The sequence below is a fragment of the Schistocerca nitens genome, chromosome 5, assembly GCF_023898315.1.
Source record: "Schistocerca nitens isolate TAMUIC-IGC-003100 chromosome 5, iqSchNite1.1, whole genome shotgun sequence".
NCBI lineage: Eukaryota > Metazoa > Arthropoda > Insecta > Orthoptera > Acrididae > Schistocerca > Schistocerca nitens.
In genome coordinates, this window is record NC_064618.1 from 231,866,071 (window position 1) to 231,878,175 (window position 12,105).

The 12,105-nt window shown below is 39.7% G+C and overlaps 1 protein-coding gene across 1 annotated transcript in view; it reads right to left on the reverse strand.

Annotated features, from left to right (window-relative positions):
• Nucleotides 1–461: 461 nt before the first annotated feature.
• The window catches only part of LOC126259486 (soluble guanylate cyclase 89Db-like), a 497,463-nt gene continuing 485,819 nt past the window's right edge, over nucleotides 462–12,105 (reverse strand). Inside the window, exon 13 of the mRNA XM_049956325.1 lies at nucleotides 462–1,848. Within this exon, the coding sequence (XP_049812282.1) occupies nucleotides 1,681–1,848 (168 nt within the window). The 3' untranslated portion in view covers nucleotides 462–1,680. The remainder of the gene's footprint in view (nucleotides 1,849–12,105) is intronic.

A 12,105-nucleotide genomic window follows, 5' to 3' on the forward strand; every position in this document is an offset into this window, starting at 1 on the left:
GTGAAAGGCAAAGGTCCCGAGTTCGAGTCTCGGTCCGGCACACAGGTTGGATCTGCCAGGAAGTTGAAGTTTCTTGTAGTCAGTAGTCTTACAAGGTTAAGATACTGTTCTGCAGTAAAGCAGTGCAACATCCGACTGTCACACTGTGAACATTATTTCACACATTAGAAGATACATAAAATATGCAAAACATGCCAACCTTTCTTTTTACAAATGATATTGATGTAACAATAATGTGAAAACAAAATAGCATTAAACGTGAGATCTTTCATTATAAAAGATAATTTATTGTTTAATCTCCAATTCCAAATATAGCATCATTTCAGAAATAATAGTGCACATTGATTGAGGTATGTTTCATGCATGTTAGCACACTAAAAATTAAACAAACAGTTATTTTTATGATACTGCTTGCTAAAATTTCCATTTTTGTGCTGCAAAAAAATACCTATTTGTATGCTTGTTAGTGGAGATAATTTAGTTTTTTTTGCAAAGAATTAATTTCATTCAATAGCAATTTCATTTAGAAGAACGTATTTAGTCATGTTCTTGTGAAAATAGATAATTATTAAATGTCTAGCTTCCTTTCCTAGTCATAATGCACAAATAATTGATCATCACAAAAATATGAACTATATATACTATAGTCTCATTATAGGGCTTATTACATTATTTCAGATATTGGTATTTTGCATTGTTTTGTATTTGGTTTGAAATCCTTCAATTTAATTTATAAAAATATTATCTGGTGAAAGCTTCTCTCATACTAATGTTATCATTAAGATTAATTTATTTTACAACACATTTCAAACACAATTTTTTAAAAAGGTGATAATTACAAGAATGAGAAAGGACTCTCTGCCATTCAGAAATTACAGGTACTTTCAGAAGACAGTTTTAACACTGAAAACAACAGAATATCAAGCTCATGAACATAATCTTATGAATTTCATTTAATTTAGTTAAAAAGTGTCATTCAAGAGTCAAACTTTGAAAATACCTGACTTTGGAGATTTAGAAGAACAATTTCATGGAATGTTTTTAAGCTGAGTAGTACTACACTAAAACGAAGAAATTCTGAATAAAATCCTACAAACTGCCTGAACAGTATTAATGAATTTAATTATTTGTTTCAGAAATGGCCAAGCTCTTGTGAATTTTTATGTTTCCATAATCATATGTTGTATTGAATTGAAGCTCCCTCTTCTTTAGTAAAATATACCAGGAAATATCAAGTAAAGATGTTTTTAGACATAAGCATCTATGTGTCTTCATTTTAGCAGCAACATTTAATATAAGATATACACCTTTAGAGTCAGCTGACAGTGCACTAGATCATACATATCTCAAGCTAGGTACAGTACAATTTCCTTTACTACTTACTGTAGTGAGGTTCTAGCTGCAAGATTGCATCTATCTCAAATATAATAGCTTTTAAATTCTGCCACTTCATTCCACCATCATACATGTGTACCAAGAGTATTGACGGCACATTTTTTTGACTGGAAAGTCTTATACATTTTTCAGATAATGGACCTTCACATTATTGTCTTGTTCATTCATTATTATGTAAGACAATTCATCATTATTTTCCTCACCCTCATACTAAGTAATTTGTACTATCAACAACATTTAACTCTTCAGAGTGTCTTTCACAAGGTGTCCTTTGGTTCATGTGAACTATGTATTAATTTCTGCAGACTTCTTATTAAATGTTTTTACTAGGGATTCTTTTTTCACTGGACTATCAGCTTCCATCCCGCATAAACCTTTCTTTATGGGATCTTCTTCATTTTCGTCTTCTGGTTTTGATTCTCTCAGCCAAAATGTCTCCATCTTCCCTTTACCCTACAAAAAATGAAGGAAGTGTTTATTAGTTTTGGCCGTTTCTTGACAACAATATAACAGAAAATCATATAATATTACCTGAAATGAAGCTGAAACATTTGTGAATAATTGGTGCTATAAGTTCACACACACACACACACACACACACACACACACACACACACACACACACACACACACACACACACAGAGTAACCAAGATAAAGAGGCAGTAGTGTTACATCTCAAGGATGAACTTGAAACATTTAGCTTTGGTCAGGAGCAGGTAGAGGGACTATAGCTCAAGCATAGAAGAGTAATTGGCCATGCCCTTCAGAGAGATGTAGTAACAGGACAGTTCATAATTGCATGGACCCTTCAATGTATACAGAAACTTCCAAAAAAGACAGTGACTGTGCACAATAGGCCTGAAAGAAAGCATAAGGCTATAAATAGAGAGACGCTAAAGGAAACTGTTGTTGTGCTGGTAATCTAGCTCCTTGTTTCTTCTTTGTCATCACTGTCTATGAGGTGAGGACTGTCTTGGACTGGTAATTCCTAGTTTGTGTGTGTACCATGTAATACATTCTCTGTTAATACAAGCAGAATGAACAATGTAATTGTAATTTATCGTTACCATCACATACCTCACTCTGTGTATGAGTTATGGGCCCAGATAGGTAACTCCATGTGGCAAGCTACGTATGTAGACAAATAACTGAACCTGCATTTTAGGTTATGTGACCACATTGTGAGTGATACTTGTTTCGATTTGTGTTTTGTCAAAGTCTTTGGCATTTGAACTCATGGTTTTCAAAAGAAATCAGTAACATGGTTTGGTGTTTGTGAATTTGGGTTTCCAAAAATGTCTTCCAATGTAAGTTTGACTAAAATCACTACTCTAGTGGTAGACAAACTGAGAAACAAGAATGATTACAGCATGTGGAAGTTTGGAATGAAATTAATTCTGATGCACAAAAAATTATAGGGTTAGGCCATAGGTGGCGCGTACTGCTATGAATGCAGAGAAGGATTTAGATGAAGCTTCCTGGTAGGTTAAAACTTAAGGAAGGTAGGAGGTGTACTGGTGGCAGTAAAGCTGTTGGGATGGGTTGTGCTTTGGTAGCTAAGTTAATAGAACACTTCCCGTGAAAGGCAAAGGTCACAAGTTTGAGTTTCGGTCCAGCACACAATTTTAATCTGCCAAGATATTTCATATCAGCATACATTCCACTGCAGAGTGAAAATTTCATTCATGGTTATAGATGCCTTGGATATGGATAAATCTCTGTATGTACATGAGGAAAACACAACAAAGGTAATAGAATCTTGGAATATCCTGGAAAACCATCTTGCTGGTAAGGTTAAAATGAAGTGGATGAAGCTCTGGGATGCTCTTTTGATAATATATTATCCAAATTTGAAGGAAATGTTCAGAGTTATATTATTCATATTCTGTTTGTAGCCAAAAAATATACAGAGCATGGACAAACCATCAGATGATGGGCTGATTGCGCTCATTATGCATAGAAATATACCAAATGTTTGTCTGGTTTGTAATGTTATGTGCACCTCACTGCTTTTTTTTTTTTTAACTAATTTGTGCCTGATTTTATTCTGAGAAGCTCAGTAATGTATGTAAGTACCGTAAATGTAAATGTGATTCAAAAAGTACTTGAAGTGAAGTGAAGCACAGCTGGACAGCAAGAAACTCTTTAGTGAGTAATCCCCGCAACGATAGTAGTTGTGAATCTTTGAGTATGGACTCAAAAAAAAAAAAAATAAATAAAATAAAATAAAATAAAATAAAATAAAATAAAATAAAATAAAATAAAATAAAATAAAATAAAAAATAAAAAAAATTTGATTTGTTAAAAAAAAGAGGACTGTTGATCTGTATCTTGTGGAAAGAGGACGTGTTGTTAGGCCATCGCTCAGAACATATTGTTACATGTAATAAAAATTGCTATTGTAGTGATGAAACTGAGTAAAGTATGTGTAAGAGTTGCCAAACATTTATGTATACAAATTTTCTGGAAGTGAAGAGTAGAAATATCTTGTTTTTGGAAAAGAAGGTGAACTTCATTGTCATCGCCGGCTATCAATTGACAGAATTGAAAGTGTACAAAGTTCACTAAAATACAGGAAAGGAAATGCATTCTCTATAGTTTTCATTCAATAAGTAGCAACCTCTCATAATTTCTTAATTACAGTAACTGGCTTATGTCATTGTGCAATAGTATGGCGCTGAACTCCACTGACCAATTTTGATGTAGCAGGATGTGTAGTTTGAAGGAAGTTTGTGTGCCAAGCAGTCTCCTCTTCTTATGACCAGCAGATTGCTGTTTGATCTTATTTACTTATAACAGTGGTCCCTTAGATATGAAAAGCTACAAAAACTTGGGCTCAAAGCTATCTGTAATATGGCCAAGTAACTAACAGAGTCGTATTTTAAAACTTAAACAATAACTTCCTCCAAATTATAATACACCACCAACTGGTGCAGAAGCTGATCATTCAAGGAGGTAGCAACCAAAATCCAGGTACCAGTTATGATTTAAAGTAAAAATCTCAATCAAAAATCAATCTCTCTCTCTTTCCAAACATATATATAAATATTCATGTTATTAAGATAAAAGTCATTTTATAGGTTTACAGGAAGAGTATAGTGTCCAATACAACAGACGAAAATTTCACATCAGAAATCAACAAAGCAAAGCTACTAAATGGAAGTGTTGAAGAATACTTCAAGTTGGGCAGAGATGGAAGTGGTAGCGCATTATTCACAGTGCATTGTAAGAAATCACATCAGCTTTTCTCCAAAGACAAGCAAGAAGAGACGAAAATAAAATGTTCCAATTGTTAGAAGTATAGTCACTTCAAGTCCAGCTGTCCCCAGAAGCAAGAAATGTTGAAGAAATAGTTCAAGGGAGCAGACAAGACATTGTTTTGTGCACTTGGGATGTCGAATTTCAACTGGAATGAATGGATCATTGATTCTGGATCTTCACACATGACTTCAAGCAAGGAATGGCTTTATGATTTTGTATCAGAAAACTACAAACAGAAAATTTTGGTGTTTGTTGATAATGTTGAACCAGTAAGTAAAGAGAAAGGAGATTTTATTGTGAATTCACCAGGTATATGTTATTCTTGTCCCTGGCTTAGCTGCTAACTTTTTGTCAGTTTCTGATTTGGATGAAAAAGATGTAAATGTTGTTTCTGGCAAAGATGGATGTAAGATTCTCAAAAGTGGTGACTACCTTGGTCAGAATGAAATGGCATTTATAAACTAAAAAAGTTGAAGCTATGTTGTGAGATGAGCTACTCTCACTGTTAAAAAAATTTGTAATATGGAAGACATACGGCAACACAGATGTGGTCATGTTAGGGTTGACACTGGACTTAAGTAATATTTACAAGGAGTTGGCATATGGCTGAAGTGTGATCTGAACCTGTTGACAAGTGTAAATTGTGTGTGCATGGTAAGATGTCAAAATTCCTATTTCCTAAGACTGGAGGGCAATGTACAACAGAGTTGTTTGTTCTTGTGCTTATCGATTTATGTGGTCCCATGGAGTAAATGTCACATGGTGTGGCTAAGTTCAGTGGGACCTTCTGTTATTTTCTAGAGAGTAAAGATCAAACATTTGAATTTTTCTGTTTGTGTAACACTTGGGAAGAAATTAGCATTGGTGCAAAGATCAAAGCAGTTAGATCAGATGATGGCAGAATTTGTGAACTACATGTTTGGTTCATTTCGAAGAGAGAATTGAATAGAGCATTGGATTAGTCTGTCCTATAGTCCAAACAAGATGTTGCAGGGAGATAACTAACAGGTCAATCTGTGAGATGGCATGGTGCATTTTATTTGAATCTTGTCTACCTAAGCAGCATTGGACAGAGATATGCAATACAGCTGTTTTCATAATGAACCATGTTCTTCACAGAGCATTTAATGGTAAGACTCCAGAGGAGTTATGGCAGGAAAAATTACCTTGTATGAACAGTTATAGGTATTAGGTTTTTGAGCCCTTCCCCATTACCAGATCAAAATAGAAGAATGTGAAGTGTCAAAGCTAAAAGTCCTGTTTTTGTAGGTTATGATGAAATAACCAGAGGTTACAGACTATTTGATCCACAGAACCCAAGAAAATTCTGAAAGGCAGGAGTGACATTTTTCTGGGGATTGAGTGTATGACTGACAGCACCAGGACACCAGCTGTAAAGAGTGAAGATCTCTGCATGTTCTGACCAGATGAATAATGTGCCAAATGGTGAGAGGCAGAGGAAGTAGCACAAATCAGCTGTGCTGGGAGTGACAGAACCAACACGAATGAAGAACCACATTACTTCACAGATGCTCAGTCAGTAGTAGACAGAGAAGAGATTGAAATGTGGCCAACAGATCCTTCAGGAGAGACCCAGTCAGTCGGAAGAACATACTATGTACTCAAACCTACGGAGTACCCAGATTATGTCACCTATTTGATAAGTGATTATTCCAGTTTGGGAGAAGTTCCTGTAAACTTGGAGAATTCCATGACAGAACAGTGGTGTTTGGGAGCCTGTGGACCCTACAAAGAGTATAAGTATTGTAGGTAAGAAGTGTGAATTTAAGCTGAAAAGGAATGCAGGTGGTACAGCACTCTGCCAGGCTAAACTTCTTGCTAAGCGATTTACACAAAAGTTTGGTGTAGATTATTAAGAAACCTTTTCACCTGTTGTGAGATGTAGTACTCATGGAGCTCTCATTAGTTTACCTGTAAATCTTGATCTTAAGATTTATTCACGATATTAAGACTGCTTTTCTGTATGGGGACTTGTGGGAAACTATTCTCATGAAGCAAACACATGGTTTATATCATAAGTGAATGAAGGTGAAGTTTATAATGTATCTAAAACCATTTATGATTTAAAACAGTCAGCTAGACAGTGGAATGAAAAGGCAAAAAATGTGCTTTAAGACCTAGATTACATTACAAACACTGTTGAAGATTATGTATTTATTGAAACATCAGCAAAAATCTTGCAATTGTTACTTTTTATGTAGATGATTTTTATGTCTTTTGTAATGGAAATGTGCCAATGGCTTTGTTGCAGTGGCAACACTGGTTCCCATCAGAATGCTGAAGTTAGGCTCTGTCGAGCTTGGCTGGCACTTGGGTGGGTGACTGTCCAGTCTGCTGAGTGCTGGTGGCAAGCAGGGTGCACTCAGACCTAGTGAGGCCAGTTGAGGAGCTACTTGATCAGGAAGTAGTGGCTCTGGCTACGAAAACTGACAATAACCAGGAGAGTGGTGTGCTGATCACATGACCCTCCACATCCACATCAAGTTAAAGCTGTGGGCTGAGGATGACATGGAAGTCAGTCAGTGCCATTGGGCCTTCAAGGTCTGTTCAGGCGGAGTTCAGTTTTAGTGATGACAATGTAATAAAATACAACTTGTATTAGGGATTATCTGAGTGTTTTGAAGTTAAAGATATAGGGAAAGCAAAGTCCTGTCTAAGTATCTGTATAATTAGAAACTGGGAGGAAGGTAGAGTGGCAGCTGCACTGAGAAATGTGTGAGCTGCAGTTCCACCAGCACATACTAGTGGTGCCTGGCATCTACTGGCATGCCCATGAATTTACCAAATTTTGGCCACAGCGAGATGCACATTGGTGTGTACAAGACAAAGCAGAGTTCAGTGCAAGCTGAGCAGTGGGCCAGTGTAGATGTGTCTCCAGGTGTATGATTATGCTTGCAGCAGGCCACATGAGTTGAGATTCATGTGAGTTCCCCAAAACATGTATGGGATTATTTAGACAGTGCCATCCATTTGTCCCTCTTGTTACATCGTGACTAAGAAGTACACAGAGCCTCATGGGGTCAGAAGATGGTTATGTGTTTCGTCTGCTCTCACATCCATTGTTTTTTTCTGTGGTTATGTGATCAGACCACATGCTCAATGACTGAGGACTTAACACTCTCCAGAAAAGTTTCTATCACATCTATTGTGCAACACCTATTGCTGCAATCACACGACTGCAAGAGGACAGACTCTCATCATTACAAAACATTGTTAATTGATTGTGTATTCCTTTGCCACAAATTAATGTACCATTGAGTGCACATATTCTCAGTCATTTACTGTCACAACATACTGCACTCTGAATACAGTGGGTGGGTGTGACAATAAAACCAACCATTGCACCACTAATTTGTAAGCAGTGAACCTTACATTTTTCCATTTCATGGTGACCCTGATGTGATTTTACATTAAACACATAGTGACGAACTCTTATCAGCTCATGTGAAGCAGAATCATGAGTGGAGTGATGCTGACGTCATGTGCGAACATTACTTTGTTGATGGATGAACAAATCTGTGCTTGCTTTTAGTCATGCATGAAAAAAATTTACCTTAAAACATTTTTTTTTATATTGTTTTATGTGTCTTCTTGTGCTGAATAGTTTTTATTGTGTGCTTTCTGCTTGTGCTAGAATTTTACTTTAAAGGAAGATGGCAACTTTAGAGGAATTGCAAAGGACTATAGAAGGTCTACTAGCATGCAACCAGAGACTTGAGAGTTAATTACGGGCACCTCCTGCATGCACGGACTTCTTACTCCTGGAGGCAGCTCAGGAAAATTTCGGTGTGCAAAGCACCATTGTACTATGCCTCCTACTGGTGCTGGAGTAGTGGCAAGCACTAGAGGAGTGCTGGTCTGGATGCCTCCCTTTTGGCCCTGGGAACCATTCATGTGGTTCAGCCAAGTGGAGGCCACTCCCTGAGTAACAATGTAACTTGCGACTCTGCCAGATTCAGGCATGTCATGAGCTACCTCAACTAGAACTATGTCACCAAAGTTCAGGAAATAGTTACCACCCCACTGACACATTACTCATATACACGGCTAAAGGAAGAGCTGGTCCATTATCTTTCATCACCTTAGGAACAACAAATACACCAGTTGCTGTGCCAACAGGAATGCAGCAACAGGAGGCTATCTCAATACCAGAACCATCTATATAGCACAGCAAAGTCTGACATGGTTTCAGACTCACTGTTGCATACTATTTGGATGTGCAGCCTTCCATCACCGGTGCAAGCAGATATAGCGGTACAGACTGACATGCAGGTGGATGCCATTGCTAACTTGGTTGATCGGGTGCACAATGTTCATAAAAGAAATGGGCGCCTGCTCACACTCCTGCCCCACTGTGTGGTACGATATAGAAATGTAGACATGATATATGAATTGGAGTGGCAATCATTAAAACAGAGGTGTTTTTCATTTCGACGGGATCTTCTCATGAAATTTCAATCACCATGATTGTATGATTTCAATCACCAGTTTTCTCCTCCGATTGAGAAAACATTTTGTTGGCACCCACCTACATAGGGAGAAATAATCATCACTATAAAGTAAGAGAAATCAGGGCTCGCACAGAAAAATTAAGCGCTCATTTTTCCCGAGTGGAACGGTAGAGAGACAGCATGAAGGTGGTTCATTGAACTCTCTGCCAGGCACTTTATTGTGAATAACAGAGTAATCATGTAGATGTAGATGTAGTGTGGCGAGTCTCAGACCTCAGCAGGGGTGGGGGGGGGGGGCACAGTCCGTCTGAGTGGGAGTGACGTAGGTAATTGGATGAGAAGGTATGGTAGTGTGGTTGGTGCTCTACTTCATTGTGGGTGGTTTGCCAGTACTGCCAGAAGTCAAGGTGTGATTTATCGTCATCAATAAACAGGTAACTAATGGTACATCCCTTAACCTGTACACTAGCAAGATTTTTGGTGGCGGGGAAATGAGTGCCCTGAGGCTGGATAAAAGTCCATAGGTCGATCGAGTCCAGTGGAACATGGAGGTAGCAGGCAACAAACTGCCGATCCAGTTTCCGGACAACGCCGATGGCAGCACAAGTCAGATGGTGGGCATCGATGATGATGATGATGTTAGGTTTGTGGGGCGCTCAACTGCGCAGTTATCAGCACCCATACAAAGTCCCAATCTTCACACATTCCAATTTAGCCACTTTCACGAATGATGATGATGATAATGATGATGAAATTATGAGGACAACGCAAACACCCAGTCCCCAGGTACAGAAAATCCCCAACCCGGTCGGGAATCGAACCCGGGACCCCGTGATCCAGAGGCAGCAACACTAGACAACGAGCTGCGAACATGGGCATCAAAGTCTACCGGGTGGTAAAATGTACAAAGTGGGGTATCCGATTAGCCGATTGCATCAAGGCGCTGATTTATGGTGAATTTTTCACACACACATGGTACCACGTTGCCCAGACGTTAGAGGGAAAGAAAGGCTGGTGGACATGACGCTAAATTGTGGGCCACCATCTCAACGGAAATCTGAGTTCGACGTTGTTGCGGGATATGCGAGGGAGTAGTGGGATGAAGAAATCTTAGGTTTGAGGGAGGCGCGTGCTCATTAAGTGAGCGTGGGCGTAACTGAGTCGACGATGAATTCAGAAATGTGCGCCAGACGGGGCGTGATGTGGCACTGGCGGGGATATGGACGTGGGCATGAGAATGCCAGCAAGCTGCGCAAAAGGGAAGCGCCACCTTACCACTGCTAATGCATGACGGCAATGTACAAAGACGCCACTCGGAGTCGAGCGTTGGCAAGGTCAAGACCTCCCGCTCCCAGGAAGAGGATGAGCACTTCGCAACAGACCTTAAAGATCGAGCCGGCCTAAGAAAATATCCGAAAGCAGCCTGGAGGTGTGCATCCAGTGGTTAATGGTAATGGGAATAACTGTGCAATGTGGATCATAAAAAAAAAATGGTTCAAATGGCTCAGAGCACTATGGGACTCAACTGCTGTGGTCATCAGTCCCCTAGAACTTAGAACTACTTAAACCTAACGAACCTAAGGACATCACACACATCCATGCCCGAGGCAGGATTCGAACCTGCGACCGTAGCAGTCGCACGGTTCCGGACTGCGCGCCTAGAACCGCGAGACCACCGCGGTCGGCGGATCATCTTGGACGCCCCATATTGATTGAGGTATTCGTCGTGTTGTAAAAAATCGAGTCGTCAGAGAAGATTTTGTTTCAGTGCCGTACGGGTAAGCTGGAAGTTAGGCCGCAAAATTGATAGCGCCGGAGCGGAGCATTGTGGAGGTGAAAATGATACCAGAGTATCTAAGGCTCTGCACACTAGAGATGGGGGATCCGCTCTTGAACTAATTCATAGAGTTCAATCTTTCAAAGGAGTGAACAATCAGTGATTCAGAAAAAAAGAACGGTAGCTCCAAACGTTTCCCAGGCAGAGAGAGAGAGAGAGAGAGAGACGGAGCATATCAGCAGCGCCTCTGCTGGTCAGAGCACAGTGCACGCCACACAACACAGCCAGCGCCGGCCTCTGCCCTGCTTCTACCTTGGCTGCCTGCATTGTGCAGTGCCCCATTGGATTTTGTGTTTCACATATGCCGGGCCGTCTCTGTGCGTCGTCTGCCGTGTGCACTGTGCAGTGTCTGGCGCAGCTTAACTTCGCATCGCACTCTGTCGGCGATCGTTTCAGTCGCACGTCCTGCCCTCTGGGCAGTTGATGCCAGCAACAGGACAGAGAGCCACCTAGCGGATAACATAGGAACTACTTGCAAAAACCTGCTCGCAAGGGAGCGGACGATTAATTTTTGTCTCGGAGCGGGTGAGCTCCCCCCACCCTCGGAACTCGCCCGCTCAACGCTCACCCCACCGTCTCGACTCTAGCCAGAGCGTCGAGCAAAGCGACTCTGGTGTCACTCTGGTCTCTGCGGTCTCAGCTCACGCAGTAATACAGCTCGCGGCTCGACCTGCTCGACTCAGCGCCTCTGCATCGGAGTTTGCCCCCACTGGATATTGTTCTTCATAGTAATACCGCTATGTATATTACATTATTATGTTATGTATACATCAATTGTTTTTATTTTATTTTTATTTGTTTAAACTGATTAGATTAGGTTCCTGATGACTACTCTTACTATAGGATTTTTATTATGGACACTCGAATTTACGCTTTAATTACGAGCGAACCGATAAACGTATCGCAAAATGTGATACACCAATATTTTCCTTGTTTTATTCTGCGTAAGGCTATATGCAGCACTTTCGTTTTACAGTCAAATTTATATTTTTTTTTCTTATTCTGGTACGGATTTTGCATTTTTGGCGTCTTCGAAAGGAAAAATATATGGCTTGCGATGTATTTGTATGAGGTTAATGAAATTTTAATACATTATAGCCAAATATATTGTTAATGTAAATCTCAAGTTACAACATTT